Below are 11041 nucleotides of genomic sequence, written 5' to 3' on the forward strand. Positions count from 1 at the left end.
AAATCATGTTCAATGGCGTCAATCGTCGATTTAGAGGATTCATCATCGAAAAAAAATGAATGGCAACGGAGCCCATTTGCTACCAATAGCATTCTAGCTCAACTCTCTCTCTCTCTCTTTCTCTTTCTCTCTCTAGAATGTCATGATATTATATAATGAACTTTAATTAGACTTTATTTGAATGCCAAACTAAATTATTCATTTATATATATCTTACTCATCGTAATTTTTTTATTATGAAAAAAAATTAGGACTATGATCAAATGTGTAAATAGAATTGCATATTCGGCATTTAAGTTATTTTTTCAAAATACAGTAAATCAGTTCGTAGGTTTTAGGTTGTAGTCTAACTTATTTTGCATATCAAAATGGAAGGAGCTTTCTTTATTATTCCTACTTTCGACCCATAAAAAGTTTTCTCATGAAGAAGAGAAAGTCCATAAACACCACTCCCATGATTGAGCATTAGGTCCAAATCCACTGATGAGAACATAGGTCTATAAACAAAAAAAAGCAAAATAAAAAAATGGGAAATTTTGAATTCATCTACAATTATTTGTCCTATGCATATTAATATGGCCTTGACCCCAACAACCCATCATTTACACAGTAGATGGATGGTAATCAAGCATGGAAGCAATCTATTACATTATATGAGTAATTAAAGGATTAATTTGGTAATTTCATTTTTAAGCTTTTTTGCTTTATAAATTATATTGTATGTTCTCAAGCAACTATGATTATATGATTTTCTCTGTACTGGTAAGTAATTCAGTTTACAAGAAATAAAAAAAATAATAATAATTTCAACATAGCAAGCACGTCCTATGCAGAACCATTGACAAACGCTGCTCTGAAGTTCATGTAAACAGATTATCTTGAATAGGAATTTGTCACTTGTGGATGCGTATAGTAGTAATATTATTAACATGGACAAATTTTTTAAAAAGAAAAACCCAAAGGACTCTACGAATGTGTTACACACCATGCGCACCGAACTTAAAACCTGCCGGTCTCGGTCCACTGCAACAATGTCCGCGTTCTCTGACATCTCTGACGGGCACTTTTCATTCGTCCAATCTAAAATGTGAAAATAGTACAAAATAATTAGTAATATTAATATGATAAATGCATGCACAGGCTCAGTAATTTGCTCCATTTTCCACGCCGAAGACCAGGAAAGGCCCGGAACACTGAAACTCTCCCCTATATAAAGGGTCCGGAGACTCGTAGTGGTACTGCAACAATCAACATATCCAACAGCATCATTCCAATTAACCTGATGGAAAGAAAAATGCCTCCCACCAAGCGCCTCGTTACCTTCTACATTGCTCTCATCATCTCTTTAGTCCTCGCTTCCGACTGCTGTAATGCCGCCTTGCCTTACTACTCCCCACGTCCGAATCCATCTCCGACAGTACCCCTAGCACCAGCTCACCCTCCTCTCAGCCCTCACCACCGCCGCCACCGCCACCACCACCACCACCAACATTACCCCCACGAACACTACGCACCGCCTCCACACGGCCTACCGCATTACCCTCCGGCTCCGCCGACCCTTTTACCGCCTGTCGTATCCCCACTACCGTCTCCGTATCCTCCGCCGCACCGCCACCAACATCCTTACCCTCCGCAGACGCCTCCGCATGGCTTGCCGCATTACCCTCCACCTACCTACAAATCCTCTCCTCCCCCATCCCACGTCTCCTACTCCAACTCTCCGCCTCCACCGACACCGGTTTACGCAATTCCGCCTCCGCATGGCCTGCCGCATTACCCTCCACCTACCTACAAATCCTCTCCTCCCCCATCCCACGTCTCCTACTCCAACTCTCCGCCTCCACCGACACCGGTTTACGCAATTCCGCCTCCGCATGGCCTGCCGCATTACCCTCCACCTACCTACAAATCCTCTCCTCCCCCATCCCACGTCTCCTACTCCAACTCTCCGCCTCCACCGACACCGGTTTACGCAATTCCGCCTCCGCATGGCCTGCCGCATTACCCTCCACCTACCTACAAATCCTCTCCTCCCCCATCCCACGTCTCCTACTCCAACTCTCCGCCTCCACCGACACCGGTTTACGCAATTCCGCCTCCGCATGGCCTGCCGCATTACCCTCCACCTACCTACAAATCCTCTCCTCCCCCATCCCACGTCTCCTACTCCAACTCTCCGCCTCCACCGACACCGGTTTACGCAATTCCGCCTCCGCATGGCCTGCCGCATTACCCTCCACCTACCTACAAATCCTCTCCTCCCCCATCCCACGTCTCCTACTCCAACTCTCCGCCTCCACCGACACCGGTTTACGCAATTCCGCCTCCGCATGGCCTGCCGCATTACCCTCCTCCTACCTACAAATCCTCTCCTCCCCCAACCCACGTCTCCTACTCCAATTCTCCGCCTCCACTGACACCGGTTCACGCAATTCCGCCTCCACATGGCCTGCCGCATTACCCTCCTCCTACCTACAAAACCTCTCCTCCCCCATCCCATGTCTCCTACTCCAACTCTCCGCCTCCACAGACACCGGTTTACGCAATTCCTCCTCCGCATGGCTTGCCGCATTACCCTCCACCTACCTACAAATCCTCTCCTCCCCCATCCCACTCCAACTCTCCACCAATACCGACACCGGTTTATGCAATTCCACCTCCGCATGGCCTGCCGCATTACCCTCCTCCTACCTACAAATCCTCTCCTCCCCCATCCCACGTCCCCTACTCCAATTCTCCGCCTTCACCGACACCGGTTTACGCAATTCCGCCTTCGTCGCACCCGCATCACAAACCATTGCCGCCGTACCACACCATTCCCGAGCACGCGCCGCCACCGCAGCAGCATCACTACGGGGTACCACCGCCGCCCTACAACTAAGACCGGAATAGAGGAAGAGCATCAGAAAGAACAAGTTGATTATCTAGAATTGTATAACGTGTTCTTGGCTATATTTCGTGAAGAGTAGTGTGTGGTTCAGTACGTACGTAGTATCCCAGAATACGGAATAAGAGAGGAATGTTAATTCGCATTACCGATCAGGCATATAAGTCCTAGATTTGGTTTAGCCACGGTGTCTTTGTCGCGATTGTATCGTAATCACTTTCTAATGCAGCGTTTGTTTTATATTATTTAATGCTCTGCCTCAGTTTCTTTCATTTTTTTTTTTTTCCCTGGGTTCAATTTGTTTTGGTTTGACCGAGCCGGTAATGAGCCTGGACCAGTGAACATATAATAAATGTAGGCCCCTTCCCGGAGCTAACGCCGTAATCCCCAATGTTGGACACACCATTACTAAAATAGATGCATTAATCATCGAGTTTATACAAACATTACTTCTTCAGAGAGAGCAAAAAAAAAAAAGGAATTGGAATTTACACTTTACAGTAGAGAATCAAAGGGGAATACATTGACTAATTTCTAGTACAAAAGCTTAGATACAAAGTTCGGAAGCAAAGCGACCCGATATATATGAATTACTGCTTCTAACTCAAATCATGCAATTGCTCCTGCATCCGGGGCGTTCGATGCGAGAAAAGAACGGTGAGGATTAATTCGAACCCAAACCCTAGGCATCATGCAGGGACCCAAACTGACACTGTGGTCAGAGGCCTCGATTTCCAGCACAAAGCCAACCTACCCATCTCATGCTTCACCCCATACCCTCTATTAAATAACCCCACCAGAAACTTAGCTTGAGAAACATTACAACCGCTCACAGGAATAGGCCTAAAACCCTCGAATCCATGCAGCCCCTCACCCAAAGCCCACTTCTCTCCAGGCCCATATTCAACCCGGCCCACACAATCCTCTATTTTGGGCCCCAACATGTCCCTCTCAACAATCCTCAGGCCCATCTTGTAGCCCCCGCAGAAGCTGCTTCCGAGTGAGTCAGCAGTAGTAGAGAAATGGTGCAGTGCCTCGCAAAAGAACCCCGAAAATGAGTCGAACGCGCTCTTACTACATCTGAACAACTCATCCTCTACTAACACTACCAATCTGGGACTCAACTTTTTTACTCCAAGAAGAAAGCTTTTGAGAGATCTGTAGCTCCTACTCGGGCATTGCACTTGGTGCATCATGCAACTAACTATTAACGTTCTTTTACTGTTCAGTTCAATTCTCTCAATATCTCCTCCATCGTTCATTGAAATCCAATCAAAGTGGAGCATTAAACCGATGGATTCGGCGAACTCTGAAAGCCGACGACCGGTCCGGTGGACCGAGTCCACCGCGTCGCCGTCCTTCACGACGGCGGTGATGCGAAGCGAGCTGGCCGGGCCCCGACCCACGAGGTCCGCCATTAACGGCGGCCATTGGATCCCTTCCATGACATCGAAGTCGATGACGTGGACGTCGTCGTCACCGTCGGTGGCCTCGAGAATGGCCTGGTTGGCCGCGAAGTGCGCGAACTTCACGTACGGCGAGAGCTCCTGGACCATTTGATGGGCCGACATGTTATGGACTGAGTCCGAGCGGCCCAATTTGGACTCATTCCGTGGGCCGTGATGGGCCGTCCTGGACCGCAGGCCACGGGCGAAGTAATGGGCCAACCGGTCGAACGAGCCGGTCGAACCGGATTGGGCGAGGAGGAGCCGGTCGAGGCGGTCGAGCACCGACCGGGCCCGGTCGGAGTCGGCAGACTCGACCGCGTCGGCTGCGGCTAAGAGCAGATCACTCGAGCTGTTCTCTTCCATGAGCTCTTCTTGAATTGCTACTAAGTTCTCTTCGAGGGATAAAACGGGCCCTTGGAAAAGCCAATTTGCGTGTGGGTGTTCCTCACCGAGGTACGTATGCACCGTTGGATCCGTGCACCCCACTGGATCATCAGAGATTGATTCATCGTGCTCCGTTGAGAAGGAGAAGAGAGGGGTTTGGGGATATGCAATGGCCTCCATTAATGGCTTCGGTTGTGGGACACCGCGCACACAAAGTAGCTTCTTCCTTCCTTGTGATCTTAGAGATAAGAGATAATTATTATATACACGAATCCTATTGGGTGTGAACTCTCCGAAGTGGGCCCCACACGATGCCAGGGTCCTGTCACGGTCGGGCCCACAAAGAAGTTTTTGGGCTGTTATGGGGTCGGCACTGGTTTCTTTTAGCTTCATAAAAAAAAATTATATAGGTGTATTTATTATTATTTAAATGTATTATATATTCGGCAACGTATTGGTGTTGTGTGTGTGTGCGTGTGTGTTGGGAGGAAGAGGTAATGTGGGCATGGAATATGCCGATCGATAGCGCTCGTCGCTTACGTTAGCCATTAGACCGAGGACAAACACATTGCCGTATATTCTCCCATTTTTGGGAGCAGTGAAGTGATCAGCAAATATGAATGTAATAAGGATAAACTTTAATTTATTATACTGTAAAATTATACTTAATTATTATTATTATTATTATTTTTTGAGAGATAGGTAGCACGCTACCCGCTTCGTTTATTTCATTTAGAAATAAACTTAGCTAAAAATGTAAATCAAATAGGATTCGAACTTGGGTCTCGGGTATCAACCACTAAATCTTTTACCACTTGCTCTAGGAATTGTCGGTATACTTAATTATTTTATTGTTTTGTGTATTTTATTATGTCATGTGGTTTCAGAAACTACACTTAATTATTATGTGATTTCATTTTTATTTCACAGTATAAATTTACCATAGTATTATCACCTTATGATTTTTTTTAAAAAAAAAATACGTTATTCTTCTATTTGACAGCATAATTTTTTAGTAAAATAAAAATAAAACAATAGAATAGCTAAGTATAATTTTTTGAATCATATGATGACAAAGTGAAAATGCATTAAACTATAAGGAAACAAATTGAAGTTTGGCCAAATAATAATAAAGTTGGCATTGTGTCTCTACTATATGAACACCTCGCCAGTTCTAATGCACAAAGAAACATTTTTAAATGATTATTAGCTATAAAGAAACAATTATAAGAGCTCAATTGTGAATATTGATCAAATTTGAGGTGTTACATATGCATACGAAATTTCTCTATGAAACATTTGAGAAAATACAATGTGGAAAATGACATGTATATAGCTTCACTCTACGATTTATAATTGGAATTACACCAAACTGCATGTCCATATATATATAGATTTTTTGGGAATGAAAGCGAAACAATAATGTCGCCTAGTAATGAATTTGAGAAGAAAACCCCAAATTAAATTGAGATATTCTTCTTTTCTAGTTCATGACTCTTGCGTTGGATTCTCCTTTTAGTTGATCGCATACGGCTATGAAGCTAAAATTTATGTACCCCAGTACACATTTATGAGTCAGTTGATCGAATGGAGGTGTAAATGAAATATAATTAGAGATGCACGCACTATAATAAATACAGTAATTATAGTTGGATTCTATCTTAGTTTTGTTTTGTGATGCGTAAAAAGGAATTGTTGCTATGTCAAATAAGTTCATCTAAGCTAACAACCACAATAACTTCTTTTTCCTTTTTCTTTCTTTGAAAAAAAGATAACATATTAACTATTTCATTCAATAAAAAAATGAATTTAGCTACAAGATACCGAGGCAGCTAAGGCCTCCATAAGAGCAAGAAAGACACAGAAAACAGATCGAAAAGAGAAGAAAAATTTTTCAGCAAAAACTAACTTGACATCTCCCTACAGTTGAGGTCAGCCTTTTCCCCTCTTCTCCCAGTCTGTCCAAAAATTTACGATCTCCTCAAGAACACGATAAATATTCCTTTTCTTATCCTGAAAAATAATACAATTTCTTTCTAACCATTTTATCTATTATGAGGCCGTTAGCTTATAAAGTTCTTGCTTTTTCTAGCCATATTACCGACAATAACAACTTCCAGAAAAAGGTTTTACCAAATATTTGGGTGTTACTTTTCGGGGCAAAAAAGAAGCTATGGATGTCAGGCTTGAGTAGTCACGATTGCTCATCATGTACTTAATTTGTTTACCCGACAAATCAATATGTCCATTAGAAAATGATCATCTATGTACTAATCAATTCAAAAAGGCTTAGCAGGGTTTTAACATCTTTTTTTTGTTTTCTGTTATTTGATATCTAATCTCAAAGTTCTTGTTTAACATTTTCCCTATGTAAAAGAGTACTACAGAAGATTCTTACATCTGCATAGTTGTTTGAACTAGTAATTCATGACGTGACAATAGTTCCTAAGCCAAGCACAAATAATATCATAATACATATAATTCGAAAAAAAAAAGGTAAGAAAAACTCTCACAAATGATTGGATTAAACTTATTGCTTATTAGTGACACAAAAAGAGTTAAAAGGCCGGCAAGTTGAGAGCGCTTCACATCATTCTCATATTCATAAATCATAATCATAAACATATATATGTATATAATAAAGGCAAAGCTTTTTAATAGTTCATAAAAATATAGTATCACACAAAACATTCAGATACCTCCTTTCTTCCACAAAGGGACAATTTCTTGTTCACCAAAAAAAAAAAGAGAAAAAAGTAGGAATATAATTCCAGTACTGTATGATTGAGTCCATTCACAGTTACATAGCTGTCTTGGTTAAGTATTATAAAGTGTAATGAAAGCTCCAGCACTAATTGCCTTTCTTTAATTTTCTCTGTGTCCTTCAAGATGAAATGAGTGGATATATAGAGAGGAATGAGTAAGTACACACAATGCACATAGGTTGAGTTGTAGTTGTACTCTTACTTAGATCCTTCCTGGTGTTTAATAAGACTTTAAAAAGATGTAGTAGTGTTGATGCTCCCTCAATGCAGTGCTGTCCCACTCCCACAGTCCCCAAACAAAGTCCACAACTTGGTTGGTAGAGAATATGGCTTTCCAACATCACCAACTACCAAGAAGGACAAGTAGCAGTTGGAGGAAGCTTCTGGTGTGAACTGTGAACAGTAACAGGCTCTCAGCAGCAGTTTTGTTGCTTTCAGAAAAATTATTAGCAAAGAAAAAAAGAAGAAGAAGAAGAAGGGAACAACAGTTTCTGTTGCTTTCTCTGATCTCAGCATCAAGAAGTCATTGTGAAGTTTATTACTAATGGCTTCAAAGAGGTGTTTTCTGAGAGGTGGTGTTTAGAGAAGTGTTGTTTCTACTAGAAGCTTTGATAAGTAAACTGATCCCAACAGCTCTCTGCAGCAGCTAAAGTTTCAAGTTTTTTAATCTTTAATCTTCAGTTTTGAGCTCTGAAGCGCGTTTCATTTTTTAATTTTTTATATATATATATATATAAGCGTAAATTTGCACTGGTCAAATGTACACATACTGCTTTTATGCCCCTTTTTGTTTATGGGTTGTAAATTCAACGCTTTTTAAAACATAAAGTCGGAAAGGTGTACAAAAGTTTATTAGTTAGTACTATATCTTGTATTTCATCAAATCATAAATTTCATTGATGCAAGATTACAAAAAATCTGCAATCGACAGATTCATTCAATTTACACAGACATTAAGTCCAAAAGAATCAAAATAGCAAAAGCGTAACAAAATCTCACCTTAATTACTAATTTTGTACGATGACTTTGACGGGAAGTTCAAATTTTGCATGATGATTCCATAACCCTGCTAACGAACAAACTTTGCTAAACATATTTAACAAATTAATTGCCCACTACTAATTAATACAAAAAACTAGATTAATGATAATATATAGCGCAAGTCATTCTTTAATCCTGATAGGGGAGCCAGAGCTTGGGCCCAAACCATATTGAAACAGCAGAGTAGAAGATAAAATAAAAGGCTTGTTAATTAAGAAGTTAATAACACATTTATTAATAGCTATGGAAAATACAAGGTGTTCACCATGTCGGTACACTGTATAGCAAATTGCACTCTGATTAGTTATGTCCCACTTTCGCTGTTATACGTTGCCAAATTCCAACGGTTTCAATAATTGGGTGAATTGTTTATCATCTTAAAATTCAAAAAATAAAATAAAAAAATATAGTGTGAGGGGGGTGAGAGGAAAAGTTAACAGAGACGTGAGGTCCCACATCCAGTTTTAAGTAATTTGTTAATACAATTGTGTTAATAAAATAGTTAGGTACAGTACTCGATCTTGGGCTTTTAAGAGTTATAAGTTCCAGTTTCGTGCGTGAACTTTAAAGCTGAAATTGGACATTACAAACTTTAAAGGTATCTCATTTATTGAATAAAAACTATTGCTTGCATACGGTGAACTCGTACGCTGTACATAATCAAATCAAACTTAATTAAAAGAAAAAGGAAGTGCATTAAACATTGGGATAGTGAGTACGCGGTAGTAACAATTTGGGGACATTTATTTCCCATTATTTGGTCACTGCAAATTTACAAGATGATGCATGCCATAACATAAAATTGCATTTTCTGGGGCAAGCTCACATACGTGTCCACAATACTAATACTAAGACCGCCCACACAAAGCATACGCTTGCTTCCTTAAACTTCTATTTCATAGAGCAGCACACATCACTTCCTTTTACAATATAAAGTGAATCTCTCACAGCAAAGTAAATGGATCTAGCATTGCGGATACGAGACCAACGAAATAATTTACCAGTTAGATAAAATAAGTTAGATGATTTCGATTTCTATAGTACCAGCCACCACATAAAAATAGACCAGGTTGTACAGTACACATCTCTTTACAGAGTTATAACAGATATATCAAACCTAATGTAAAAGTATAGGAATGGCTATAGTCAACGATATCGCACCAATAACATTAACCTAGAGTTTGGTCCTTTACTAATTGTGGGTCATCTACAGTCAAATATGTCGCCTATAGATATTATCACAATTAATGATACAAACAACAACAATTCCACAACAAGATTGTATCATCTGCATACAATATTCATGAACCATATTCTTCACCTGACTAAGTCCGTTGAGTATGCCTACATGAAATCCATTGAGTCGTTTAGAGACTGACCGCTAGTAGACTGGCTGTTTGAAGAAGCCTGAGACTGAGATTGATGAAGATGCGGAGGCCGATGACTGCCCAGCTGGGGCAACTGTTGCAGCTGAGGGATATAAGAGGGCATGGCTCGCGGAATCCCTCCATTAAAGGGATTGAGTCTCACATTTGGAAGTTGGCCGCTCGCTATCTTAAGCCGCTGCACTTCTTCTCTCAATGTCTCGTTCAAAGCTGCATGGAATTAAATGAACTTTCACCTTTCACAAGAAGTATCCTTTAATGTTGTATTGGATTAGTAGATATTTTATTCAGTCAATAAACTCTGAGACCGTAGGGAAGTGCGACTGGAAAATAAAATTAAAGACATACCATCTCGAAGCTGAGCCTGTTGTTCCATAGCCTGTAAACGCAGTTTGAGCTCTCTGTTCTCAGTAGTTAAACCGGTCGTTTCTCTCTGAATTATAAGAAAGTAGTAATTACAAGGAATATAGTAAAATATTGAAGAAAAAATTGAAAATTAATTTGAAATATAAAATTCCAAGTGTATAGTTCTACTCCTGTAGAAAAATAACAAATAGCAAAATGAAAAACAAGGAGATAAACAGGAAAGAAGAAAAGAAACGACCAATGAAAACAAGGATATTCATTTCACTTTTGGTTCTCAAACTATGAGGCGGGTGATAATTTAGAGTTTAAGTATTAAAGTATCACCCCTCACAGTTTGAGGACCAGAAGTGTAATTTAGCCTATCTTCTTTGACTAACGTGATTCAATAGAGTGATGACTCACATAGAAAGGGCAGCAAACTTTTTTGGATCTACTAAAGAAATTCAGTAACTTTCAGCAAGTCAAGAAAGCAACAGAAGACGGAAAGGAAACCATAAAGTTACAAGATGTTAACTCCTGGTTGAAAGTTACTCGAGCGACAAGCCCATGATGGACCTCACTAGCATCCTTAATCCAAATATGTTCAATTATACCCAGTAACAACATTTCCAGTATTCCAACAAGTTTTGGCATTTCAAACAGATATCTATTTTAGAGGAATGAATGAAGGAACCTTTTGCTGGTACCCCATCCAGATCACATTTCAGTTATAGTATCTACACAATAACAAGAGGAAAAAGATGCCTTACTTATCAGGCACAGCTC

The 11041-nt window shown here is 40.5% G+C and overlaps 3 protein-coding genes across 3 annotated transcripts in view; 1 reads left to right on the top strand and 2 right to left on the bottom strand.

Moving 5' to 3' along the window:
• LOC109723190 (extensin-1-like) overlaps window positions 1230-11041 on the top strand; it is a 15620-nt gene continuing 5808 nt past the window's right edge. The window contains exon 1 of the mRNA XM_020251472.1: window positions 1230-2600. Coding sequence (XP_020107061.1) covers window positions 1283-2600 — 1318 coding nt within the window. The 5' untranslated portion in view covers window positions 1230-1282. The remainder of the gene's footprint in view (window positions 2601-11041) is intronic.
• Window positions 3382-4938, bottom strand: LOC109723191 (nodulation-signaling pathway 2 protein-like). The gene has a single exon (XM_020251473.1). The coding sequence runs from the start codon at window positions 4897-4899 to the stop codon at window positions 3577-3579; it is 1323 nt and encodes a 440-aa protein (XP_020107062.1). The 5' UTR covers window positions 4900-4938; the 3' UTR covers window positions 3382-3576.
• The window catches only part of LOC109723193 (transcription factor VIP1-like), a 12127-nt gene continuing 10615 nt past the window's right edge, over window positions 9530-11041 (bottom strand). The window contains exons 3-4 of the mRNA XM_020251474.1: window positions 10259-10343; window positions 9530-10120 (exon numbers count right to left, since the gene is read on the bottom strand). Of these exons, the coding sequence (XP_020107063.1) occupies window positions 9870-10120; window positions 10259-10343 (336 nt within the window). The 3' untranslated portion in view covers window positions 9530-9869. The remainder of the gene's footprint in view (window positions 10121-10258; window positions 10344-11041) is intronic.

Source organism: Ananas comosus, linkage group 17 (genome assembly GCF_001540865.1).
Source record: "Ananas comosus cultivar F153 linkage group 17, ASM154086v1, whole genome shotgun sequence".
In the NCBI taxonomy this organism is placed as follows: domain Eukaryota; kingdom Viridiplantae; phylum Streptophyta; class Magnoliopsida; order Poales; family Bromeliaceae; genus Ananas; species Ananas comosus.